Source organism: Cinclus cinclus, chromosome 1, assembly GCF_963662255.1.
Source record: "Cinclus cinclus chromosome 1, bCinCin1.1, whole genome shotgun sequence".
Lineage (NCBI taxonomy): Eukaryota > Metazoa > Chordata > Aves > Passeriformes > Cinclidae > Cinclus > Cinclus cinclus.
Genome location: NC_085046.1, coordinates 5,020,693 through 5,047,390, shown reverse-complemented (window position 1 = coordinate 5,047,390; position 26,698 = coordinate 5,020,693). Strand labels below are relative to the sequence as shown.

Below are 26,698 nucleotides of genomic sequence, written 5' to 3'. Positions count from 1 at the left end.
ACAGCAAGACAGCAAAATGTCTGAGCCTTCCTGAAGGCATCAGGAGTGGCGTGTGTGTGTGTGAGAGCCACAAATTCCACACAGCACCTGGTCCACTGCCCCTGCACGAAGGGCTGGGTGTTTCATGTGATAAAGGATGGAAAGAAAATGAGTAGCTTAACACCCCACTGGTGCTAAATATGACACTGCTGATGTGGAGCACTCTTGTCTTAAAAAAAACCCTTTTACCTGTTGTTTCAGACATTTAGGCTTTAATGCTGCATAATGGTACCTCAGCTTCTACAGGAAAACAGAAATTGATGGAGTCTTGCTCTCTCCACTCTGTTTTTAGTGGTGGCACTGCGTGGGCAGATGAGCCCTGTACATGTGCTCATCTGGCCTTCTGATCACATTTGAAAATGCTCATTCCTGTAAGGGATCAGCTAAAGGGGCCTGAAAGTAGCAGATGCTGAATGAAGTAGATGGACAATCACAGTGGGAGAGCCCCAGTGACTGGCAGACCCAGAGAAAGAAAATCCATATTCCATTTTCATTCTTTCATTTCTCTCAGAAACAGTTGCGCCAAGTATTAAAAAAAAACAAAAACAAAAACAAACAAACAAACAAAAAAAAAACAAAAAAAAACAAAAAACAAAGACCTGCTCTCTTTCTCTCTTTAATATTTCCCCTGTTTAATGCTAGCATAATCACTCAAAGAGGGTTAGATGTAACAGGAAGACAGCCAGCCAGCCAGCGTGGGGGCAGAGGGGGGGCTGGCAGTCTGCAGCTTAGGGGATGCAGTCACCTGGCAGCCTGCCCTGGAGCTGGGACTCCCTTCCCTTTCACAGGGAATTGCAAAAAATGTCAATTTTCATTACAAATGACTTTGCAAAATCTTCCACAAAATGGAGTTACCTTTCTCTGACCTGCTCTGCTCACAATTAATCCTGTTATGTGGGGGTTTAGTAAAGCTGGTGAGGCTGAGCTGGTACTGCCTGGGTTCTCACAGACCCAAGCTGGGATCTCAGGAGAACAGAAGCCCCAAGCCATTAGCCTGCTACAAAAACTACAGGCAGGCTGTTTTGCTTACTTTACACTTCAGCACAAAGAGAAATAGCTCTAGGCAGTGCTAAGAAACTCAGAGTGAGGGGGTTTTTTGTTTGTTTTTTGGGGGTTTTTTTGGCAAATTTTTTGCAAACTTCCTGTCTCTACTGATTGTCTAATTTCCTGATGGCACCTGGCACAGCCTTGCTCAACCCTGGCAGGTCTGCAGGAGCTGTGTTGGCAGGAGGGATGCCAAGGGCTAAAGTTTCACTGCCTGTGTTCTGCAAAGTGGAAGCTGATCTGCCAAAAGCAGAGTGAGGAGCAGACACCTTGACTATCCCAAGTGCCAGAAAGGGAAGTGGCAGCTTTGCCACCTGCTTTGATGGATGCAAAGGAATTTTTTCAAGTCATCTTAGAAGGCCACAAATTGTTGAGCAACAAGAAGGAATGCTGGCTGCAAAGTGAAGCTGGATACAGTCCTGTAAGATCCTTATCTACCGCTTTCTGCAGAGGGCAAGGGAATGGGTTTGGAACAAGAGAGATCCAAACAGACTTCTGCTTAGCACGACAACAGAGGGAGATTTGCCAAGACACATCAGCTGAAAAAGCTGGAGACAAGTACCACAACCCGGGGGAATAACCTCAACCTGCCCACAGAAGCCTAGAGCTAGAAATAGCAAGGACCAGGGTAAAGAAAAAAAACCTATATGTGTTATATTCCATATTCTAGGACTGATACAAAATGCCTGGTTATTGCTGCTACCCACCCAAACCTGCCAGCATGGCAGGCTTCTCACTAAAGGCAGGTCTCACATCTGCAGTGCCTGTGTGTGCTCCCACTGTGGTCCACGGCTACTGGAACAGCCACAGCCCTACAGGCCACTGTTCACCTTATCCAAAAGCAGATGTCTCTACAGCACCGCATTAATGGGGCTTGAAACTGCCCATTACTTTCCATTGTCTTTAAAAACAAAGACAACTGGCACAGACAGACTCCTATGCTCTAAGTACCTAAAGTTAGGTGACATGAATCCAGCTTTGAGATACTGCAGCCTTTGTTTTTATAGAAATAAAGGGGTTTTTTAATCTCTGCTGTGAGCTCTTCAAACGCAAACTTAGCAGCATACATCTTCCAGATTCTCCAGAATCCTATATTCCTATAGGATATCTCTGCTGCTACAACTACATTTTAGGGGCAAAACCACCATGCCTTAGCTAAAAGGCCTGTGCCTTTTCTAATTCAGAATCTTCTACAATTAAAAGGATTCTAAACATTAAGTTTTAAAGCCGTAACACATGGAAACTTTTAGACATAACTCAGAGAAAGATGATTGAAGAAAAAGATTCCACTTTGTGGTAACTGCAGAATTTTAGCAACCCCCGGGTCACAAATTGTATCATGTTGCCCTTGGAAAGGCTCTTCTGCTGTCCCTGCAACTTGGCTGCAGACTGCCCCTCTGCTTTTCTTCAGGCAAGTGTGGTCTCTGCTTGCTTTGCATCTCTACACCCATCTGCTCTAGTTTGCACATTAAGTCTCCCCTCAAAGCAGCAGCCATGCTTTGCTCAGTGTCCCCTCTGCCCTGGGGTTTGCATAGGATCCAGCACATGTGGGAGATGCACCACAGGCACCTTCCAGCATATATATCAACCCATGATCAAACACAACGCCATTTTCCTCCATGATCTTGCCTTGCTTTATTCCTGAAGGTTTTTTTTAAAATGCAAAAGTCACAATTAGTCACCAAGAACTGCTGCCTTGTGGGTGCTTTACCAGAAATCCCACATAAAGCTCATTAACCTTTCTCTTATCTCATTTCCTTAAATAGATATCTATCAGGAACAGCCCAAAACCATGGCTTTAATGGTTACTAATAACATTAGAATAAGTTAGCTTGATAAAAATAGACACTTGTTCTTCATTCAGTTCTCTTCAGAAAGAGGTGGCTGCGTGGACTTTCTGGACAAAGGCAGTATATCAAAGTGGGACATTCCCAAGCCACAGCCAAAACTTTTAAAAGCAGGAAATTCACCCCTCAGGTGGCACTTTGATTTCACACTGACTTACCAAATTGCCTATGTACAGCATGTGGTCAAACTCCTTTGTCATCTTGTAATGCTCCAAGGCCATGAAGAGCGTGTTCAGCACAATGCAGAGGGTGATGGTCAGGTCAGTAAACGGGTCCATTACCACAAACTTGACAAATTTCTTGATTAAAAGCCAAAGTGGGCAGCAATCCCAAATGAGGAATTTAACAGCAAAGTGGTTCCAGCAGGGAGGACATTTCTGGTGCGATTCCTCAAGCTCTAAGTCACAAGCAGCAAAGTCACAGTCAATTCACACTGAGTTATATGACAAGAGAACACTTAAAATTACTCATAACACAGAGGAAGGCTCACAAATTACCCCAAACTTTTTTCAAAGATAAAAATATTCCTATCCTAACAGGCTGGCAAATTACACACTTTGGGGTTTTAGCCAGTTGACCTGCACTTAGCAGACAGTGACCTGTTCCAAAAGTAAAAACCTTTTAAAAGTGTTACAGGCAAAAAGTGAGACTCTCACTAAATATGTGAAGTCTAGTATTATATATAGGTTTGGATTCTTACTCTATTTTCCATTTTTCCAAGTTCAGATGGATAGGAATACACTATCTTCATTGAACTTAGATTAGAATACACATTTTTTCATTCCCTACTCACATTTGCAAAGTATCTTAAGTCATACCTTTTAAAGCAGATAAGAGATGAAAGAGCTTAAATCCAATACTTAAAGCTGATTTAAGTACTTGAGAACCAGAGTATCAACAGAGTTTCTGCCCCTGATGTGCAATCCAAAAAGGCATTAAATATCTGATTTTTCTGAAAAGCCCACAGACAAAATCAGGAAGCACATAAGCCAGTCTCAAACCACTACTAAAACTCCAATGTGCTTTTTAAAGATGTTCTTAAAACATTGCCTCTAATACCACTTTTACACACTCATTTTACCTATGCACAAAAGAATTGAAATAGCTTCGTAAGTATAATTTGTGTTAAATGGTGAAAAAAGGAAAAGCCAAAAAAGACAGTTAATGGCTAAATGACAATGATCAGCACAATTGCTTAATGCCTTCCTTTTCTGATTCCTTTATGGGCATGGAATGCTTTATTTTGGTTTTAGTCTATATAATTAGAAGCTGCACTGATAACAGGAAAACTTCAGCCAAGGCTGTTATTTCAATCAGTTCATAAAAAGCCTCCTCTCCCAAGGCAGGAAACGTTTGGGACAAGGGGAAATGGCCCCAAGCTGTGTCAGGGGAGCTTCAGACTGGATATTGGGTAAAAAAATCTCTTCAGCAAAAGACTGATTAAGCACAGATGGAGTCACCATCCCTGGAAGTGTTCAAAAACTGAGTGAACATTTGCAAAATGGTTTGGTGGGCAGGGGGTACTCAGCCAAAGGTTGGACTTACTGATCTTGGAGAATTCTTCCTCAGATTCTCTGATTCTTTATCCACGTTTCTTCAAAGGACAACAGAACTGTGGTATTGCATGTCTTCCATCAAACTTTCAAAATACCATATGGTGTCCTACCTGCATGGGTTCTGCACACACATCTACTGCTCTGAGATCTTTGGGAAATCAAATTGCTCCCAAGATATGCTAAGATATGACTCTTTCCAGCCTCCAAAGAGAGGGTTTACAAGTAAACCCTAAAATTCTTTGAGAACCATAGATTTCAATGCAAAATCCTATTTTCTTTTTAAACTTGCCTCTGAAAGCAATATGGATTTAGGGTGGTCAATTCCTTAAAGATCTAATTTTCCAGGTAAATCTAGAACACACAGATCTATATTCTTATTCTTCAGAATACAAGCCCCTTTAAGTCCAGGTTGCTGCTCAAACACTTGGTTTCACCTTTTCCACCCTCAACCACATGTTATTTCTCTGTCTTTTTGCCAGCTTTTGTGCTCTTGGACCTTCTGGGTGAGCTGGTTCTGCTCGTTGATCCAGCTGAAAACCAATCCTACAACATACAGCAACGTACACAGCAAGGGAAGCAGGAGGGTGTGACTGTCCTCTTTTAGCACTGATGTGGCATTTAAATGGTATAAATCAATTAACAATCCACATCCTTTCCCAGTAAATATGATCTTTGGAAAACATGAGATATCTACTTTTTTTTTTTTTTTTTAATATCTACAAAAGGAAAAAGTAAAATTAGCCTCTGTTTTTCCTGTTACCATTACAAAATGATCAGAGAAATACAATCAGCATTGTGTTGGAGACGTTTCTCCTCTTATTTTTAAATTTAAAAATAAATAGGTCCTTTCTTGTCTGCAAGGCTTTGTAACGTCTGGAAAAAACAGACAGTTGTTGACTATCCAAGAGCAAAGAGCAGAAACCAAACAAGTAAAGGGGAAGGGATTTCTGGTCCTGCTGTTTCAAAGTTTGGCACAAATCTTGCAGCCATTAATATGGTTAAATCCTCTGATATATTTTATTCTGATCTGACATTCCTTGTTAACAAGTATTCAATTTTGGTGACTAATCGAAGTTTGGGAGTTAGGAAAACTTTGATAAGGATTTCTTGCTGATAGAATCATAGAGTCATTTTGGTTAGAAAATATTTCTAAGATCGCTGATTGCAGCTGTTATCCCTTGACTGCCAAGTCCACCACTAAACCACATTCCTGAGTGCCATGTCCTCTGAGTTATCCTAGCCTGGAGGTCTCTATTTCTGTGGTATAAAGTAATAGAAAAATGCTATTAAACAAACAAAAATCTAGAAGTCCAGGCCTTCTAGGCATTCTTAACACATTACAAGAAAGCAAATCAGTCACAAAGCTAATTGCTAAAAACCCTACAGAAAACAAATAAAACCTTTGCAGAGTACATTAAACATTGGAATACACCACAGTGATTATTTCCCTATTAAGAGCACAGCTCTTTATTTATTCAAACACAGATATATCTTCTGGCCACAGTACTGCTGAATATAACCATGGAGAGGATAAAAAACTGAGGTAGAGGAAGGGCTTTGTGGTTTCACACTGGGTAATGTTCAGTTCCTGTCTGTAAGGCCTCTCTTAGGCAAGTCCCTATCCATCAGTCATGCAGAGAATTAGGAGGAGAATCCACAATTTCCCTTGCTACTGAGCTCTTGACTGACATTTTTTTCTGTGTTCTTAGGTGCTACGTCCTCTCTAATCTCCATCTACAGGGTAGGACACACAAGAAAGTGCTGGAAGTCCTTTCATGCTACAAATCAAAAGATTGGGAATGTGAGGGTCTCGCTCTGAGTTGTCTTGCTGTCAATAAATTTCCAAGAGGAACATGCAAAGTTCCTGCCCGTGGAAACTCAGAGGAGGAAAATATTCCTGTACCTCATGAGAAGAGCAGTGGAAAAATTTGTTGAGAAGCATTTGTGTAGTTAGAGTGGTCCTTTGAGCATCCTTGAATTTTACAGTGGGACTCAAACACGCACCGCACTGCACTGTCCCTGTTGTGAGAGACTTGGAGACTTTCCTCCCCCACAATTTGGATGCTCTGCATGTAGCTGGTGACTGCACATGCCAGGCTTTCCATCAGCTCCAGAGGGATGAGATACAGTCAGTCACCCAAAACCAGGCTGGTGCTCTGCTACCCTACACTCCAGTGAGCCCTGTGTAAATCAAACACCACAACAGCACAAAATCTTAAATCTTACAGCTCCAATTCTGATTATATGGCATTCTCCCTGGATTTTTACAAATGGATAAGATAAGGATTGTGTTACCTTTGTTTTAGGGGTTCCAATAACTATCCTTAATACTTTCTTCCAAAACTATATCAGGGCATTTTGTGTCACCTTTTTCCTGCCTTTTAACATGGATGTGGCTTTGACTTGGGGAATTGAGGATGTCTCTTACCTTCCAGGGCACTGGTAATGATGCTGACAGCACTCACTGCCCTCTGCCTCTGAAAGGGCTCGTCTGAGTGGTCCACTGAGGGCCGGTGGGGCATTAAAAGCTGTTTCTTGCTTGCCTCATCCGAGGGGGAGGTCTGTTTAAAGGAACACACTGGATCAGCACAGTAAAACCAAGACAGATACTGGGTAGAAATTTCAAAACTGCCTAAGCATTAATTTTGTCATCTGAAAAGTCTAACGCTCGCTGGCTTCTGAGTTAAAGACATACTGGTGGGGCACGGCTTTTGAGCAATTTTGGAAAATTTGTTCTGCCCTTCACCTTCATGTGAACTGTAGGTGAAAATAAAGGAACGCTTACAATGCCAGAGGAATAGCAGTGCTGCTTTCCCATGTTCTTCACTTGTGAAAGAAGGCCTGCTTAATTACATTAATTAATCTATGATTTCTGAAATGTGTTAACTATTTAATTATACAGCTAGAAAAGGAAAAGGGTGTGGGTAACAGATTTCTGTTATCATACCAAGCAAACTGACTCCCCAACACATGTTTTTCCTTGTTCTGAAACACTGCCAGATCTCAGGAACATATTGTCATTGTGATGATCTTTGGTGTTATGGATTCTGAGGCTCCATAATTAGGGGAGAGACTTAGATTCTTTTTCTCAGGAAAAAAGAAATAACCTAACCCTTGTTCTCGTGTTTCTCAAAGAAAAGCATTAAAGAATCCCAAAGAAATCAAATACCAGAAAAACAGAATTCCCAAACCATCCTTATTTAATGTCTCATTTTAAATTACTTCTATGCTTTTTGTAGGCTTGGGTTTCTGAAGTCAGACAGAAATACAGTAGAGCTGAAGACACACACTGCATTAACCACTTCATATTGCCAGCTCACAGGAGCAAGATGTTAAGGCTTTTATTATTACAAGCTCCTACTTCATATAGGGAACAAATCCTGCTTGGTTTACTCCTCCAGATCCCACACAGGTGGGAAAAAAAAAAAAAAGTGGTCGAGGTGCAAGAATCTGGGAAAACCAGGTTCAACATAATTCTCTCTCACAGACCTCCTGGTTGAGACCCTCAGTTTCCCAAAATAAATGTTTAACAGCCCCTGCCCTGGTCCTTAAGCACCCAGGCTGTGACGTCTGAGACACTGCAACAAGAGAGATGGCTCTTGTGTTGTAGCTCAAGGAAATGGGAAATGAGACTAAATCCCTGAAAAGATGAGAACCTCTGGTTTATTCAGATATCAGAGCAGCTGCTTTAGTTTCTCCATGGACAAATGAACTACAGGAATTAGATTCAGTCTTCTGGCTCTTCTCACCATTTGGGTCTGAAATAGCCCTGACCACCCTGATCAGCACCCAGGATGCCAACTGAGATGTGCCAAAAGCAGCAGCTCCACAACTCTGCTGTTTGTGCCCAGGGACCCAGGGTCCCTCTTCTTCATCATTCCTCTACCAAAAATCCTCTTCAAGAAAGGCAATTCCATGAGAAAAGCAAGGAAAAAAAAAAAAAGCTGCTGAAGCTCTATGAGCTGTCTTTTCTGTGATCTCTTCAGGGCAGGGGATATCCCCAGCAAAGGGCAATGATATTAGGTCACTGAAAGCACTGTTTGGCTGACAATGGAAATTATAACCAGGATGCTGGTCCCAGGTCACTTCAAGTACTGCAGTCAAAAATATCAATCACTGCAAGATCAGAGAAGGGTAAGGGTTGTGAAAGCAAGCATTTAAAATATTAGCTGGGCCAGAAAAGCAGTAATGTTCCAAAATGGCCTTTCCCACCCTCCCTAAAAAATCCTTTAAAAAAATCAAAGAAAAATCTCAGTTGAATAGGCTCATTGTCCATTGAGTTACTGACAAAATCATCTCAAAAGAAAAGTTATCATCAGAAAGTCTTCAAAGAGGGTCGTACTTGTGCACAACAAGAAAACACTCTCTCCTTGGCTTAGAAACCAGGGAATATCAGAAATGGTGCTTCAGATGCATTAGTTTGCTTGATTTCCTTCATCTCAAAAGCATCCAATAAAAAACAATGAAACAACAAATGTTTTATTAATGAAGAAAGCATCTAGAAAATTGCATAATCATTCACAGCAGTTCGGAATACATAACAAATACATGGTACGAAAAAGAAATAGCTAGACAGGAAGAAAAGCAGGAGGGAGACAAATTTTTGAGTAGAATAAATTAAAAAAAAAAAAGAAAAAAGGAAAGCAAAGAAAAAGAAGAACAAAACCCCCAAACCACAAGTTTGACTCTGTAGAATGAACCATAAGAAAATCACAAATTTCAAACCTGTCTGGATTATTTCAGTCTTTTTAAGCTCTAATATCTTCCCACCCTACCTGACCTAAGGCATAGGATGTACCAGTAACAGGTCATCAAACAACCTCCTTCCCAAGAGTCCGTTATCTGAAAGCCACCTTTTACTCAAAAGTGAAAAGAGGTAGAAAGCCAAAGGAAAAATATTCAGAGGTTCATTCTTCCTATATTTTTAAACTTTATTTAACTAAACCAAGCCCCTGTTCCCTGCCAGCCCCCTGGCACCAGGCACACAGCAGAGATTCGTCCCTAGGGCCAGGGCACAGTGTGTGGCAGGCAATGCCACTGGGCAAAGATTTGCCAACAGAGCAGTAAATCCATCACACAGTCACTTTGTCACTTACTAGGAAGAATTTTTCCTGGGAAAAAAGTTTCCATCCTGGTGAATCACTTAAAATTATTACAGCTGCTTAAGGAATAAGCTTTTGCCCTATATAAAGAATAGATATGTGTGGGTATGGGTTTATATTATTATTTTTATTTATTTTAGAATAGAGACTGCTGATAGTCACACTGCTTTTGAACTGTGAGAGAGGAACAATTCCAGGAACTGGACAAGCAGGCAGCATAGAGGTTATTATAATCTCTGAGAGAACACACACAGGCACAGTTGCTCATTGTACTCATATTTCTATTGAAATAAAGTATAAAAAGCCAGCAGTCCCCACAGTTATGCAAGGAGTCTATCTAGGATCTAGATGAAAAAATCACAATGGAGTTAAACATAGGCAACTCCAGCAGGACAAGATTATTTGCCTTGCCCCCTGATTGACTAGAAATGTTCCTCCTTTGAATAAGCTAAATTCTACAGAGACAAATATACTATCCAGTAGTTTACATGCAAATGAGGATGCATAACAGATAATTTCTTCTCACTGCCTGCAGTTTTGAACTATGTCAAAACCATTATGTGAAGATGGGTTTAAACATACCATCGTTTTTAAAGACCATTTTTGGGAGCCAGGACAGGTTTAATATTCCTTGTATACAACACAATTTTTCAAGTAGAAAAAAAAAACGTGGGCAGGCCACACCATGAGCAATGGACCCAGTAAGGCATGAGCACAGATATTTAATGAAATTGGAGGTGGCCATATTAGAGCACAGCATTAAAAAGAAATCACTTAATTTTGGGGATATTTGACTATTTAAAGAGATGAACCTTAAACTAAAGCAGTTTCAAAATTTGTACCAAATCTGAGTGATTTACACTTAGGATGTACAAAAGCAAATCTTGAAATGAGCAGAGCTGTGCTGACAACTCTCTGTGTGACGCCGTCAGAGGGCTGGATAGTTTTTATCCACATAATTTATTGGCAGATTTTTGCATTACTTATTCTGTTGACCTTTATTTCTGAACATGGAAACTGCTAACACTTTCCCTTTTCACCAGTTCTGTGGCAAAACAAGAAGAGAGAAATTTTACCTCAGGGTGATTTTAGGAACATGAAAACCTCAAACCAGCGTGGTCAGCAAAAGCTTTTTATGCTTAGCTGAAACAAAAAGCAAGGTCTTTTTTTTTTTGGTTTGTTTGTTTTTTGGGGTTTTTTTGTTTTGCTTGTTTTTCTTTTTAAAATAATATCTCAAAATTAATATAACCTAAAGATAAATTTCTAAATCTTCATTTCAGTCCATTGATAAACAGCTTAGACACTCTCAAGGGCTCACTCTCCAGGTGTTTTCCCTCCTGCCTAACTAGCAATGCTCAGCATTTTAAGTTTCCTAGAAGAGAAAGCATAAGTGTGACCGAGAGGAAGTTCAGGAAAGGTCATATGTTCAAGAGGGTGTTCCCAGGGAGAGCAAAGCAGTGGGGATCACCAGCTATCAGCCAGTGCTCACTTGGAAACCACCACCCTTACAGTCCTGCATCCATTCCTCTTCAACTTCCAACCTCTGGAACAACTGTAAAGTCCAGTTAAATTAAAAATCTTGTGATTTCCCTGCACTGTTACAGGAAAGGCTCCAGTTGGATTTAGGAGGCAAGAAGGGATGGTGTTTTGTGTGTTCCTTAACCCTCTCGAATTTCTTGACAGCTCTTGACAGGTGAGATCTGACTCAGGCACATCAAAATCCATAAATTGAGCTTCAGGTATAAGCTCATTAACTAAATCAAATTCTGCTCAAGCATATCAATACCTTGGAAGGGAGGTGTTAGTCTAACCTCTTAACTAAGAAACACCAAGACACAACAGAGCAATGCAAGCCCACAAATAAATACTGCAGGAAGGTGCAGAAACTTTAGGTTGTAATGTGCCCCAAAGTTACTTACATAATATACAGACTTTCTCTAAATGAGGCAAAAACCAAAATCTCACCCAGAAATCAGCAGGAGTGTAAAAATGTACAATTTTCAAAACTCAGTTTCAGGTCAAGACAAAAACAATTGGGACTTCTATCATAGTCACCAGGTCCTGCTCATGTCTTATTACACTGGGGTAAGTTTGATAAAATCAGCAGCTGCACCATTTGAAGAAAGCTGGTGGGAGAACAGGAGAGCCCTCACTGAGTCCTCTGCATTTCCAGAAGCGTGACCAGGACTTGCCATGGGTTTCCTGGGACAAGCTCCCTGCCTGCACCTCTCAGACCTGAGCACCTGTTTGTTCCTCTTCCCCTCTGGGTGATGACTGCCAGACCCAGACCTGATTTGGTGAAGGGTGTTTGCAGACCACACTTTCATATTGCACTACTTTGCTCTTCCTATAACCTCTGCAGGCTCTCTGGCTGGAACCCTCACTGCAGTGAGCCCTCTGTGCAGCTCCCCACCATGCTGCCACTGCTCCTGGTGGCATGGGGACACCCATGAGTGTAGCAGAGTGTGCAGAGATGCTCAGGCTCCCTGCAGGGGGAAGCACGTCCTCCTCTTGCTCAGGCTGTGTACTGAAGCCCCTAGGGACTTTTAGGACTACCTTCGTGCAGATGAGCTCGTGAACAGGTGCTGCTCAGCATGGACCATGGTCAGCAAACCTGATGGCCACCAAGACTGCCCCAGCTGATGAGACTGATGGGGTCTAACTCCATCCATGAGATAACCTGAAATCCTCCCGTTTTCCTTAGCTGGATTTGGGAATTAGGGAGAGGAGATGGACAGTGCAAACGCTTTTATTTTCTCATGGAAACCCATATATCCATTCGTGCCAAGCAGCCAAAGCCATCTGAGGAGTGTTTGGAACTGGCTTTTTTTGTCTTTTGTGCTTTTCTGCAGCCAAGTGCCTCTGAGTCACCGGCCTGAAGAGTGGGATAACCTGCTGCAGCCTCTTCTCTCCTGGGAGAAGGCAGCTGAATTGCACAGATGTTTTCATGTAAGCACAGCTGCCACTTGCAGCCATTCCCCTGGGCAAATGGCCCTTGGCTGGGACAGGGGGTAGCAGTTGCAATGACACAAAGGCATGGAAATTGTTCATTGTGGTCCCAACCCATCCACTTTGCCTCGGGTAAACCGTTCAGGGTGAATATTGCTAAAGTTGATCAGGCTGATATGCTCAAAAGTGGACAGTGACAGTGCTTTCCTGAAGAAACCTGAGAAGGACCCACTTTGGAATCATCTGTGACAACCATGGGTTAAGTCACTGCTTGTGACTGACAGGTTGAAAAATGCAAAACCCGAGATATCAGAACTTGTTTGATGTTTGCTCTGTCTTTTAAATCAGAAGTGTTCCTCCAAGATTTCCCCAAATCAGAATTCAGTGATCTCCCCCTTTAGTAGCAGTCAGATGGGTCTGTGTTATGTTCATCTGATACTATTCACCATCACAGAGTGACCTTAAAAAGTGCATCTTCAAAAATATAATGCTGTAAATTGTGGGGTTTTTTTCAGCTCCATCTACTCAGGTGTCCTATTTGCTTGAACAAAGCCACAGTTACACCTCAGGAAGCTGCAAGTCAGGGCTTAAGCCGTGTTACAGCCATGCATTTTCATGGACTGGCCCTCCATTTCTTGCTTATGAAAGATAGAACAGATAGCCCAGGTGGGTCCTTTTTTTACCATGGGCTCACACTTGTCCAAAATAAATAACAGCAGCAGGGTCAGTGAGGTTAATTAAGTAATTGCAACATCTTCTATCTTCCCCAAACATACCAAGAGATCATAAAAGGAAACCAGAGCTGCTAACGAAGAGCAAACTCACCTACAAATTTTAACATGAAAAAGGTAAAAATCATCAAATGCAAAGCCAAGAAACATGCTGATTTATCTCCAAGCACACTGAGGGGTCAGATTTGCTATTTCCTTCTGCCTGAGCCACAGCTGCATCTGCACATTTGTGCCCAGTACTCATGACTCCTGTAGTGAATACATCTGTACAGTAATGGGCTCCTTGCCAATTAGCTTTTTACTCCAGCTCACATTTTCTGGATAGATTAGATACCAAACCTGCTTTGCAGAAGATACAACATCCTCCACATTGCATCACTGCATGAGCATCTGCTACTATAGTGCCTGGGTGTTATTTCCTAGATGGCCAGAAAACCGCCAAGTGAGCTCACCCACTCCAGCCATTCAATTTTCCAAATCCATTTTTTTCAAAAGGCAGGAAGCTGACAAATGAAAATAAATGCCAGCAGAGCTCAGAGACTCCCTGTCACCTCAGGACCCAATCCTGTAAAATACCAATATTTTCTGTGAAAGGTTGAGTGCTCGTGTGCTTTGCTAAGCTTTTTCTGACAGCTGGGACAGCCTCAGCAGCCTGCAGAGCTACTTTCCCTACAGAAATAAAAGGGGACATCCTCTACTCATCTACTGAGGACTTTTGACTTTGGTTCAGAATTTTTTTTAAACAAATGCACAAATTTTCTTCCCCAGCTCTTTTAATGCACACATTTTTTTACCTTTTTTTTAAAATTTTTTTTTCAGAGTTAAACCCAGTAAAACTTCCTTATTTACAAACAGCATTTCTGTTGCTCAGTTGTTTATGGAATTGTCACAGGACTTGTCCACAGAGAATAAAAGTGGTATTAGCAAAGTCCTAAATGAAGGAAGATGTGAACATCTGAAAAAGCAGCAACAGTCTCAAAACTGTCAACAAAACAGATAATTCTCACACCAACCAGTTTCCCACGTGTAGCATGGCCCCTTCTCTCATAGGTGGTGTGAGAGCCTATTTGCAGAACTACAGAGAATGCTCAGATAGGTGAGGAAAAAATCAGTCCAAACCCTGAAAGGAATTAAACTTCTTGGCACTAAAGAAAAAAAAAAGCTTCTCAAATTTACTGATAATCTGATACCACAGCTGGAATCCATCTCACTCACCTTTCTCTTTAGGAGATACCTTGGCTAATACATTTTATAATCACATTTGTTTTTTCCCCCTACCAGTGTAACCTGATTTTGGCACCTTGTTACTCTGAGTGGGCTTTATCTCATGTAACTTAAGACTTGTGGTTAAAATGAACAGAAAGAGGCACTTCCAAGGAGAGAGATTATTCTGATCCATTTTTGATCATTAAAATGAAATAAATCCTGCCACACTGACTGTAGTACTGACCTCCATAATTTTAAAGACTGTTGAGAGCGATGAACTTCAATGGAGATTATCTACATTAAAAAAAATAAAATCCCACTATCTCAAACTAACAACCTGTCCAGATTGCTCTGCCTGTGTAGCAGCTATTTCCAAAAACACCATTTCATGGTGTTGCTCTGCAACAGATGCTGGCAATCTGCAAAAGGGCTGAAATCTGTTGATCATGTGCTCGTTTTTCCTGAGTGTTATTTGAACTGGATGTGAAACCCTTCTGGGAACTGCTTTGGACTGAAGGAACAGTCCTCCTCAAGTAGCCCAAGAGAAGATCAGAGGTCAGATGCAAAACAGAGACCAAACAGCCAGAGAAAACACAGTCTCAAGATGGCAAGACTCAGTGAATCATTTAAAAACCATAATTTTCTATCCACCATACAATGTCAGGCATCCAAAAGTCAAAAGAAATCAAGTTTAAAAATGTCCCTTCATGAAAAGAAAGTCTCTGTCAAACTCAAGATTCAGGTATTTGCCTACTGACAGCTCTGAAGAGAAAGTCTCACTAGAAGGCATGAACCTCCCTGATGAGACATTCATCCGTGAATTAACTCATTGTCTTCCCACCGTGCCTGGAGTGGTGGTCTGGGTTTCTCACTGCGGACTCCACATGGTGTAAATAAATTACAGCAATCTCCAACAACATTTAGAAGGAAACGAGAGCGAGAATCACGTACAAAAGTTATAAAGTACTCACCAGGTCGCCTGTCCCAGGCTTTTCCATAATAACTGGGGGGAGCAGTAACCCTGCAGGAGAAGTAGGGTCTGGGTTGAGTGCCCCGGTGCCTCGTCCTATCAGGGAAACCACACCATTGCAATCCACTGAGCTGTTCCTTTTGCCCGTCTGGGTGTAGTTGGGAGTAGTAGGGTGAGAACTATGGCTCACTTGACTTTGCACGCTTGGACGCCTCCCAGATCTTGGCATTAAGAGAGAGCCCCGGTGGCTTTCATTTTCCCCAGCGATGCTGATCTCATCATCGGCAAAATCTGTCTCGGAGCAAGCGTCTCTGCCACGGAGTCGGAAACTGAAAACGCTTCCGTGGCTGGTTCTGCGCTTCACCAAGTTTGCACTGGGACCATAACTAATGCCAAGGAGAGTCTGGAAACCCCCAGAGAGGAAAAAGGGGAAAGAGAAACAACATTTTGCAACACGTTTTCAGGAGCGAGGAAGTTCTGAGGGAGAGCAGTAAGTTCCACTTTAAACCAAGAGCTTCAGAGAAAGAGAGACTTAATTACAGGTATTCAGACTCCGCAAAGTTAAGAGGTCAGACAGTCGTTTCTAGCCTTTAGGTGTTTGTCTAACACTTGACAGTTAAAGATGTACTGAAATAGGAAGGGTCAAGGTGGCATTCAGCTCACAGTGTGATACTTCCTCTGCTCCTACTCCCCCCCATGGGACAAGTGCCAGAGGACCTGGGAAGGCAGCACAAGGAGTGGAAGACAGGAGCAGGGAAGGGGATCCAGCTCCAATCTACTGCATTATCACACATCTTCATAACAGCTAGGGAAGGAACAGTGCAGTGGGAGAAGAATAGATAAAGAAATAGGGCAGGAAATGAACTGCAGGGAAAATGAGAAGAAGGGGGAAGAAGAAGAAGAAGAAGAAGCAGAATACGACGGAAGAAGGTGATAAAAGAAAAAGGGGGGGGAAAAAAACCAAACCAAGAGCAAGAAGAGGGATATGGTTTATTAGTTTGTAAAACGATTATCTCAATGCACATGGCTGCTTAAGGGCTGGATAACCTCAGTACACAGCAGTCTCCCTCACTCAAATATCAGCCTTGACAATCCACTCTGACGTCAGTTAGTGAGACTGCAACTCTGCCAGAGCATCAGCAAGATGTAGCCAAGGACTAAACACACCTAAAACCCGGCAGAGTGAAAAGGATCTTTGGAAAACATGTAAGGAACTCAAGTCTATCCCTTTCTCTTCTCTCTAAAGAAGAAATTACTGGAGTAAGAGCATTTATGCAGAACATATTTTTGAATTTATTCCTGGACAGAATTTCCAGCTTCTTCAGAACTTTCCCATGAGCCAGGTATCTATGAAGAGAGGTCAGATTGCCACAGCACCCACAAACCAGACAAATCAAATGACGCCCAATTTCATTCCGTGCTGTAGCTTACACCACTGAGTTATGTAATGATGCTATTTAAGTGACACTGGTACATGGAGGAGTACAACACCCAGGCTCTTTCTAACTAAAAAAAAAAAAAAAACAAAAAAAGCCAAAAAAACCCCAAAAAAAACCACCAAAAAAACCCCCCTTTTGGATTGCTACCAAATTTCAGCTGGTCAAAAATCCATGCCTGGGTTTCCATGGCACAGTCACTGAGACTGATTTCTGATGGCAACACACTTCCAGCTGCTAAGATAGCATCTGAATGATGACTCAGCCTTATTCCCTCCAACCATGCCAGACACAGCCTTGCAGAGAAGATTTACTATAAGCTTTGAAATGTGTCTCCCATGCTTCTCATGCATATGACATCCAGGGGCAAAAAGTGAAAACAAGGAATATTAATCCGAGAAATAAACTGGAAATGCGCAGCTCCAATCCACGGTGCTTCTGGCACGTGGTGTCCTGAAACCCATCCAGAATGAAGCTAAAGAGCAGTTCTGCATTTAGAAAAGGTGCAAGTTGTTATGCAACCCTCTCGACCAATGAGACAAAACCAGAAACTACTGGATTAAAAAAATGCCTGTCATCTACAGAAATCCAGCTCTGGGTAAATTCTGTGAGCTGGGGAGTCATTAATTGGTCACATTTACTTACACCTCTTACATGTTTTCTATGAGCTTTTTATGGCTGCCAAGTATCCCTAAATTCACTGACAACAAAACAGAAAAGGACTTAGCCCATTACATGGCTCTTCAAAACAACAAAACAAACTGATTTAAACTTTGCCCTCAGTTAAACAAAGACAAATTATCTGGAGCTATTTATGATCCCTTGATACATACAGCATGAGTAGATTCATATTCATGCATGTCAGGAACATTTACATAAAACCTTATTTAATAACACTGTCACTCTGTTTTTCTTCCCTGCAATAGAAAGTAGAAACTAATGCCACAAAGTTTTGACTTGGAGGCAACTAGCAAAAGAATATAAAAATGTTAATAATGTCTTTGTATAATGTTTTAAAGACCCTCAGAGACAAGTTTCCTCCTTTTCTCCTCCTGTCTTTTATTTTTAAGCTTTGTAGGTTTCCACTAAGATTTTTTTTTTATCTCTAGTAGGGATAGGATAGATATAATCAGATGAATGGAAAAAAATAAACCAGACTGAGGGTAATCTTGAAGCAAAAAAAAAGAAAATAAAATAAAAATTAAAAATTGAAAAAAAAGGTTTGTAAAAATGTTTAATGGGCATTTTAAATTCATTTAAATAGTAAAGTGGTAATATGTTTCCTTCCACTGCTCTTGCACAGACTGTATGCTGTATCTGCTGTGTTAATATCAGCTATGATGTTAAATACCTCTTTCTTCTGAAAGCTTCAGTTTTAATTGCCTTGTTCAGAGCCTGGCCTGTCCAGGAAAGTACAGTGTGGAACAAGTGATGTTTCAGACCATGGCTTACCATCCTCCTTTGACTATCATCATAGTCACACTTGGGATTCCTTTGGTCTTCCCCATACTCATCTGCCCCCAAAGATTTCTTTTTCTTTCTCTTATTTCTTCTTTCTTTCGCACTTTTAGGTGACATTTCCAATGAGCTGAGCGACATTGAGTCAATTCCTTTAGCAGCTAGGGCCTAAATCAGAAGATTGTAGAAGGCATAAATATTGTTATTTCAGGATTTCAGTGAAAACTACTACTGCTCAGAATTTACTTTTCATTTTAAGTTTGTATAGGAGAGATATTAAAAATATCAGGAGATAAGCAATCATAAAACTTAGGAACGGCTGCACAAAAGGATGGTTTTTATGCGGAGTTCCCACACATATCATGAGTTGACATATCACGAAAGAACAGCTTGTGTGCACACGCCATGCACAGATCTCTGGGCTAGCACTTCTGGTGCCAGGCAGAGAAAAATCTCAAGCTGGGAGAACCTCCGATTAAAGTCCTCCTGGACTTCAGCCCCTTGAAGGACAGGACAGGAGGGCAGCCCAGCTGGCTGCTGGGATTTTCCCTCCCCTGCCACAGAGGGATGTTAGGAACAGCAGGCAGCTCAGCTGGCACGTTTCTGTAAACCCTCATCCCGAGCAGCAGCGCAGGCAGCTGCCATCAGAGACGCAAAGAAAGAACCATGGGCTTAGCTGGAGATAAGGTGGCCTTTGCTGTGCTGTGTGCTTCCATGCTGTGCTGGCTATCTGCTGGCATCACTGCAGGGGCAGGCTGATAACACACCAGCTGCTGGGAGCCCAATTCCAAAGCCCGAGTGCTCAAAGCCACAGCCCTGGGAGCGAATGAGCAGCCAGGAGGAAGGATCAGCAGGAGCTGGGAGAGCTGGGGCTCCGTCCCCAGCACAGGCAGGAGGAGTGAGGCGACTCTGGGCACAAGGGTCAGGTTTGGAGCTGCTGGAGAACCAGTGGTAGCCACATCAGTGGCTTGGAGACCAGCCCAATGCAGAGCCCCCCAGCTGAAACACCTGAAGAGAGTGAATTGTTAAAAAAACAAAACAAAAAACAACAAAAAAAAAAAAAACAAACAAAAAAAACCTCTTCTGGTAGCCCAGAACAGGACGAACAGATGAATCCTCAGTGCTATTGTCTGTAAGCCACTAGAATCAAACAGGCAATCATCTCTCCACTGCAAAATACTCCCATCCTCCCACAGGCATCAGTCCAAGGAAAGTGAAGGCACTTAACAGGCGTGTAAAGAATCAATCATGTATTTCAAGGAGTAGCAGTAGCTCTATCAAGCTGAAAGCACAACAAAACTTAATTCCTGTGAGAAATATCTTTCATAACAAGCTGCTTTGAGCAGAGAGGAGGAGAGCTCAGACACTGGTCTAGGTTGTTTTGGCTGGTTTGGTTGTGTATTTTTTGAGTCAATTGATTTAATTGCTATGCTGAAGTGTTTTCTCTGTATAAAGGTTTGGCAAGGCTTCTGTTGTTAAGCTCAGATATAGGAATGTCTTAGACCAATTGTAAAAATGGACTCAGGCCCCAAGCAGGTCTATCAATTATATTTTTGCTCCCTTTATACTGCACATTATAAAAGTTGGCCTGAACAGTTTTGGTTGTCCTATTTGATTACTGTCATATTTTGTAGATCTAGGAAATATCACAGGTTGTGCTACTAAACATGCCGTACTCATACTGCAAATTAAACTAATTTTTAGGTTCTTAGCATTTTCTTACCTATTGCTTGAATTGTTTCTGCACTCAATACCTCTCTCAGGTACTGAAAAAGGATTTGGACAGAATTGTTCCTCAAGACGTGGAGGATCACAGAATCACAGTACAGCTTGTGTTGGAAGAGAGCTTAGAGTTGATCCAAGCCCCCTGTCGTGGGCAGGGACACTTTACCAGTTTACTCAGTGCTCCATCCAGCCTGGGCCCGAGGATGTTCCCCTGTCCTACCTATCTACCCCTTCTGTCTGGGTTCCTGTGGCTGGACCACATCCTGCTCCTCAGGCCTTAACCCAGCACAACAGCTCCAGGAAAGGTGTGTGGCACCAGGCACACCTGGCAAGAACCTGTGATGGCTGAAGGATGGGAGGAAAGCTTACTTCACATGAGCCCTGATATGAGGATTACACAAAAGACAGCTCTTGAGCAGGAACTTAGTGGTACAGTGAGAAAGTCAAAACCAAAATCTTGATCAAGGTTTGGAGAACCAGATTAAAACTGAGTAGCTCAGGCTGGGACAAGACATCTCAGCGGGATCTCTGAAAGCTCCATAGTGCAGCCACCCAATCCCCTTTTCTGAGCCTCTTCTTCCAAATGTCTGCTTCGAGATGCCAGGAGTTGATTTGTCGAATTACTGAACTTCATTAGTGAACACCATGGACCCAGATCACTCCACTCCTGAATTTCCTTCCCATAAAACTAGGATAATTCTCCAGGAGTATTGCAGATACAGAGGAGCATTTTTGAAGCACATGGAGACTGAGCAGTGGCAAGAGGCACTGAAGAACCTGGAGGGTGTTAGTCACCTCCACTTCCAAGGAGGTTTTGACTGCCTGAGCCTGGAAGTCTGCTCAAGCTGGCCTAAGGCAACAGAACCAATTATGAGAAAGCAAAGAGCTGCTCTTGAATCATGCACTGTCCACCCTTTGTGCTGAACAGGGCACAGGCAAGATGAGAAATGGTTGGCTGAAGATAAGGCTCTATTATAAAGCATACAGATAAATGGGAAAAATTCAGATTTTCAGAGGCAACCCTCTTTTTTGACACATTATGCTTTCCAGGCCCAATGTTCCCTTTTCTTGTGTGCACACAGGCTTAATTGAAATCAAAGCCTTCCAAATTAAATTCTTAAATATGTTTAATTATAGTTGGGGGTACCAAAGTTGACTGTTATTAGGAAGAGCTCAGCTGGGGTCAATACACATGAAAATTTGTATAAAATAGGTACGAGTTGGAGCTCAGTTTGTTCCCTTAGGTTATGGCAGAGTTACTCTGTTCAAAGTGGCTGTACATGGACTAAATTGCATTTACCTATTACTTAAACTATCAAAGAGGATCTTTAAAAGGACTTAAATGATTCATAAGCCACTACTAACACTTTGACAAGAGTGAATTGCATTTCCTATTTTCTTTCCAAGGATTTAAATGTGCTTTGGATTAGGCCCTGAAGCCATATGTACCCAAAAGAAAATTATGTATATTAGTTTATATTGTGTTTCAAGGATTTATTTCTCTGAACTACAGTGCTACGTGCTGTTTCAGACTAATTTTCTTATTGTCCTCTTGTTCACAGCACCTAAAACGTTCTCTTCTGCTGTTTAATAAAAGCCTTCTACCCCACACAAATCACATGTAAATTAAATACTGTTATTAGGGCTATAAGGCTACATCCACCATTTGGCCTCCCTGGATGGTTTAAATTTATGACAACATTAAATCATAAAATTATGCTTTTGCATAATTTGCAGATCTTAACCTCAAGGTCTGCCTGCTTACTTTTCCAGGAATGAAGCTGTATGTGCTTCAAAGAGGTTAATCTACAACTTTACCTTCATTATCAAACAATTGGATATTTATGGCAGGTTGAGCAAGACAGTGAGGAAACTAACGTGGGCTAAAAGAGTGGTGGAAGGAGGTTCAGCTAGGCCTCTGCCTGAGCTACCAAAATAGCTGGGTTGTGCTCAAATCCAGATGTAGTTTTGCCATCATTAAAACATCTCAAATGCCAAACTATATCAATTTTCTCTGCTGGCATGGTTAAACCAGTACAGTTCTGGATATGTAAATCTCAAATGGCCCACTCCTAACAGGGAGAACTACAATTTTTCTTTCACCAGAAAAAAAAAATTGCGATAACTTTGTCTAGTACAATAAACATTCAACTGCTTTCAAGCAAATTCTTACTTTGGTTATCACACAAATGTAAAATAAAGAGGATGTGAATCCCAAGGCAACATTTGTTCAAGTCACCCAAGGCTAATCATGCCACACAGTTCACTGACCTCCTGCTCTTTCTTCAGCATCTCCATGGCTTCCCGAAACTTTCTTTCCTTCTCTTCTGTTTCAGCAATAGTGGCTTGGTTCTGCTCCTCATATGCCATGGCCACAACAGCCAGAATCAGATTGATCAGGTAAAACGAGCCCAGGAAGATGACCAGCATGAAAAAAAGCATGTAGATCTTCCCAGCAGATCTGAGAGTCTGTGAGTGCAAAAGTATAATTAACACCACTTTACAATGTTTTTAAAAAGAAAAGTAAAATAAAGAACAGAAGGGGTTTTTTCAAAATTGAATTTATAATATAATTGAATTCAGCCTTTGTTAATAGCTCAAACAGAGAGCCTTTGATGAGAAATGACAACCACATACAAGCAAATAATCTCCTCACCAATAAATTTTTATATCTTAATCAAAAATTGTGTGCCTTGCAGTGAATTAATTTCTAAAAGAATAATGCTTTCTCAATGCTTTTCTTCTTTACCAGATAACTCTGCTGGTTTTCTGTTAGAATTGATATTAGAGTCAGTTGCAGTGAAAAATTGCCCCACAGTTCAATCTGGTTTTGTCTAGTGCCTAGAAACCATCCAAGTGGGATTCATGTTGGATCCCTTCATATGTCTACCATTTTCTCCTGTATTTCAGGGAGAAAAAGTGCACATTTAGGGTGCAACTCAACCAAATATCATTGAGACATCTGTGTCAGGACGAGAAGAACCAAACCTTGGGCTCTGTTGAATGTATGCCCTGGTTCCTCACCAGATTTATTGGCATAACTGGAATTTAGGGGGAGACAGCTCATGTGTAACAGATATGTCCCATGCTCAGTGAGTTGATACTACTGACAGAAAACACTGTGTGATAGTATAAGGTCAAATAATAAAATGGAGTGATGTTCATCTTTATTTGCCATGACAGTTTCTGTCTTCCAGAGTTGTACACATAGCTCTGTGTCAAGTAAGTGAATACAGCTGTTTAAAGAATCATCAGTTTCGTTGTTTCACATTTTCCTGAAGTGAAATTGTGTAACTGGCTGTATGTAAAGCTGAAATCCCCCAAATCTTCAGCGATGTTCACCTCAGTACCTTCAGAGTAGTTCTGCCAACATTATCCCCTGATTTCCATATGATCACCCTTAAGTGCTGGCAGGTTTGAGATGCAGCAGCAAATCATCAGTGGCGTCATGGACAGAGAATGCAATTCAGTACCAAACTGGCCAATGTAGTACTCTGGGGTTTGCACACATTTCAGGAAATGCATGCTGAAATGAACATTTACTCAGAGACCACCTTGCACGTGACTGTGAGTTGAGTCTGGATCTATTTGTGCCTCTGTCTTTCAGGTGTCCATGATGAAGAGCTTGCAGCAGGGAGAACTGGAATGTATCACGTAGTCTTGCAATTTTCTGAATTTGTGTTCATCACCATGCTTTGAAAAACCAGATATGCCAAGAACACAGGTGCTTTTCTGGCTTTTTCCTGAGCTGGACTCCAAAGATTAACTTGTGGTACATCATCCACCAAAAAAGCACCAAGTGGTGCTGTGGTGACCTTCCTTAAGTGGTGAACTTCATTCAGACTCAGGTGAATTAGTGTCTTTCTCTCTCTACCACTTTTTTCAATTTCCCCAACCAGCCTAGTATCTTCAGACATTATCACTCTTAAGAAAATAAATCAATTATTTGAACTGATTGTCCTTCTCCAGAACATCTGATTGTCCTTCTCTAGAACACACACAAAGCACAGTTTACCTAATAACCAGCAATTCTTTATTGTCTTTAACTGTTGTATATACCACAGTTACAAGATGACGACTTTCTATTTTTTAACAGTAATAAAATAACCTCATACCTGTTGGTAAAGACGTTCCCAGTAATCTTGAGTCATAAGACGGAACAAGGAGAGAAAGGCCCAGCCAAAAGTATCAAAGCTTGTGTAACCATGGTCAGGGTTTTCCCCAGCCTTCAGACATATATATCCCTCAGGGCACGTGCTGCAAAACATCAAATACAATCTGTGAGATGCATTTTAATTGGTTCCAATGTGGAGAAACTGATTTCCAGGGAAACACATCCAATGCTCTTGTCTAAGAGCACAGGTCACCCATGGTAAATTCCTTCACTTTCTAAAACCACAGGAAACAGATGATGCTGCTTCACAATATCAAAGGTCTTTGCAATCTTATTTTTTCTTTGAAAGGATAAACAGGGAAATAATAACCATAGCAGGAGCTGTAATGGCAAATAACCCCCTAGCATTTCAAATATTTTGAATAGACTGGAATTAGGTGCTTAAATATGATTTCTCTTGGCAGTTACTCCCAATTAAGAATCAAAAGCCTGGTGTCTCCTGTTACAATTGGCATTGTGATGGTGGAGCTGCTCTTTTGGTTACACAGTCTGACCCTGGCTGGGCACCACCAGCCTGTGCTATTGGAGCACCTTCCTGATTGCTTCCTTTGCCTGACCTCACTCACCCTCCACAAGGATTAAATCCTTAATCCAAGAAACCCAGCCCTTTGTTCCACTCACCACCACAGTCTGGGGTCATGACATTTTTTCTATTTCTGCCAGGAAAAAGCTTTCCTTGTGTCTCTTGTAGATTACTGTATTAAATGGCATGCAGACAGCATGAATTTCGCTGGCTCTCATTAACCTTTGAGGCTCTTTACAAGTAATTTTCTAGCCCCATATGCCAGAAGAGATAAAAAATGCTCTCAGTGGTACTGTGTAAGCACTGAACTGTGTCATCAAGTGAAACACAAGGTAGAAGAGATCCTGGGTCGAGGTGCCTTCCTCTCTCTCAGAACAGATTTGTCAAAAACCCCCATGGCTCTTGAACATCAGAAGCCACTCTCCAAAAATAAGGTATGACCCATTAGAAACTGAAGACATAGAAATATGCAAAGGCTTTCTTTTGCATGTGTCCTAGTAAGACAATATGAGATCAAGTGCCCTGGAGCATTATGGAGCATTATGGGAGCATTTGGGAATTTTTTAGGCAAGAACCATCTAATATCTGGAGAAGCAGATCTCAGCAGAATGTGCAGTTACACCAGCTCTCCCTGTTCTCCTAATCCTTCAGATAGAGATGAACCTGGTACAATTCCCTGCAAATTCCAGCTGCACAACTAGGGACGGCTGGAACAAGAGGGATTTTGGACATGTCACTAGTCATGTTGATTGTATAGCTTTAAGCTTCATTTTCTTCCAGAAAAAAAAAAATCCTAGAATTTCTCAATCACTGGTATTCTTTTTACCAAAGCAGAATATTGCCAGAAATTAAAATGCAAAGCAGAAATACAAATAAAAAAAATTAATTTTTAAATTAATTTGCCAGACAAAATAAAATTGACCCCTGAGAAAGCAGTGTGTCTCAGTGTGAAAAATCAGTATTCTTTTTCATTAAAAACTATAAATTCTTACAGATATAAAACGAATTTTACAGCACAGGACAGAAACCTGAATTGCATGTCAAAATGAGAATATGTTTTTATACAAATCTATGGTGTCTGCCACCACCAGTAGACATTCAACAGCACTTTTAGAATCTTAATTTAATATCAGTAGTGAATCATAGATTTTAAAGTAAGTCTGATTTGAATGCTGATAAAAGGAGTGCTGAAGCATTGCAAAATGTGTGCAGATCCTTGTTTACAGTAGTTTTCAGAAAAAAGCAATAAAAAATGAACAGCTGATGTTTAGTGAATTAAATGTTACACACAAGTGGGGGTATAATAAGTGATTCTGTCACTTTAGGTAGAGCCAAGTTAGCTTATAGCAGTTGAGAATTCAGATAATAACAACTATATCTCACAAAGACAGAAAAAGAGTCACTCCTAATTTTTTCCCTGTCAGTCTAGAAACGCCTCCTTCTAGACCTTTCCTACTTTGACTACCTATTTTTTTTCTTAATAAGAGCAACATTTCAATATAAAGAAATACAGTAGCATTACTGAGTTAGAAGATAATAAAATGCAGAAATCTTCCCCCCCCCCCCCCAAAATATGCAGATGCACATCTTTTATACCCATGTCCTTTTTTGAGGCAGACTTTTTCACAAAACCTCCTCTCTCCCAAAGGCAGCATCTGCTGTCACTCCGATGCAGAGATGTGAGATTTCTGCCTCTCATCTGCTGCTGCAAAGAGTCTTCATTGCCCGTGATGTGCCACTCAGCTGTTCAGGAGCTCTGAGAAATGGATTCTCCAAGTTCCTGGGAAGGAAATTCCCTTTGGTGGCTCTAAGACATCGTGTCTACCCAGGACACGAACATTTCTTCAAGGCTGATTATTTCTGCCTTGAGAAAATGACTGCACTCACACACTGGGCTTGGTTGGAAACTTCATGATCATGTCCAGAGGTGCAGAGTCC

At 41.4% G+C, this 26,698-nt stretch overlaps 1 protein-coding gene across 5 annotated transcripts in view; it reads right to left on the bottom strand.

Moving 5' to 3' along the window:
- The window catches only part of LOC134051962 (sodium channel protein type 5 subunit alpha-like), a 169,166-nt gene that overhangs the window by 93,445 nt on the left and 49,023 nt on the right, over nt 1-26,698 (bottom strand). For 3 of the 5 annotated variants that reach the window (XM_062506129.1, XM_062506111.1, XM_062506120.1), the window contains exons 8-13: nt 24,179-24,320; nt 22,335-22,532; nt 18,333-18,506; nt 15,446-15,847; nt 6,915-7,047; nt 3,089-3,327 (exon numbers count right to left, since the gene is read on the bottom strand). In XM_062506129.1, the coding sequence (XP_062362113.1) occupies nt 3,089-3,327; nt 6,915-7,047; nt 15,446-15,847; nt 18,333-18,506; nt 22,335-22,532; nt 24,179-24,320 (1,288 nt within the window). Of the gene's footprint in view, nt 1-3,088; nt 3,328-6,914; nt 7,048-7,433; nt 7,534-14,020; nt 14,039-15,228; nt 15,237-15,445; nt 15,848-18,332; nt 18,507-20,165; nt 20,206-22,334; nt 22,533-24,178; nt 24,321-26,698 lie in introns of all 5 variants that reach the window. The other 2 variants (XM_062506103.1, XM_062506137.1) reach the window with 2 other exon arrangements.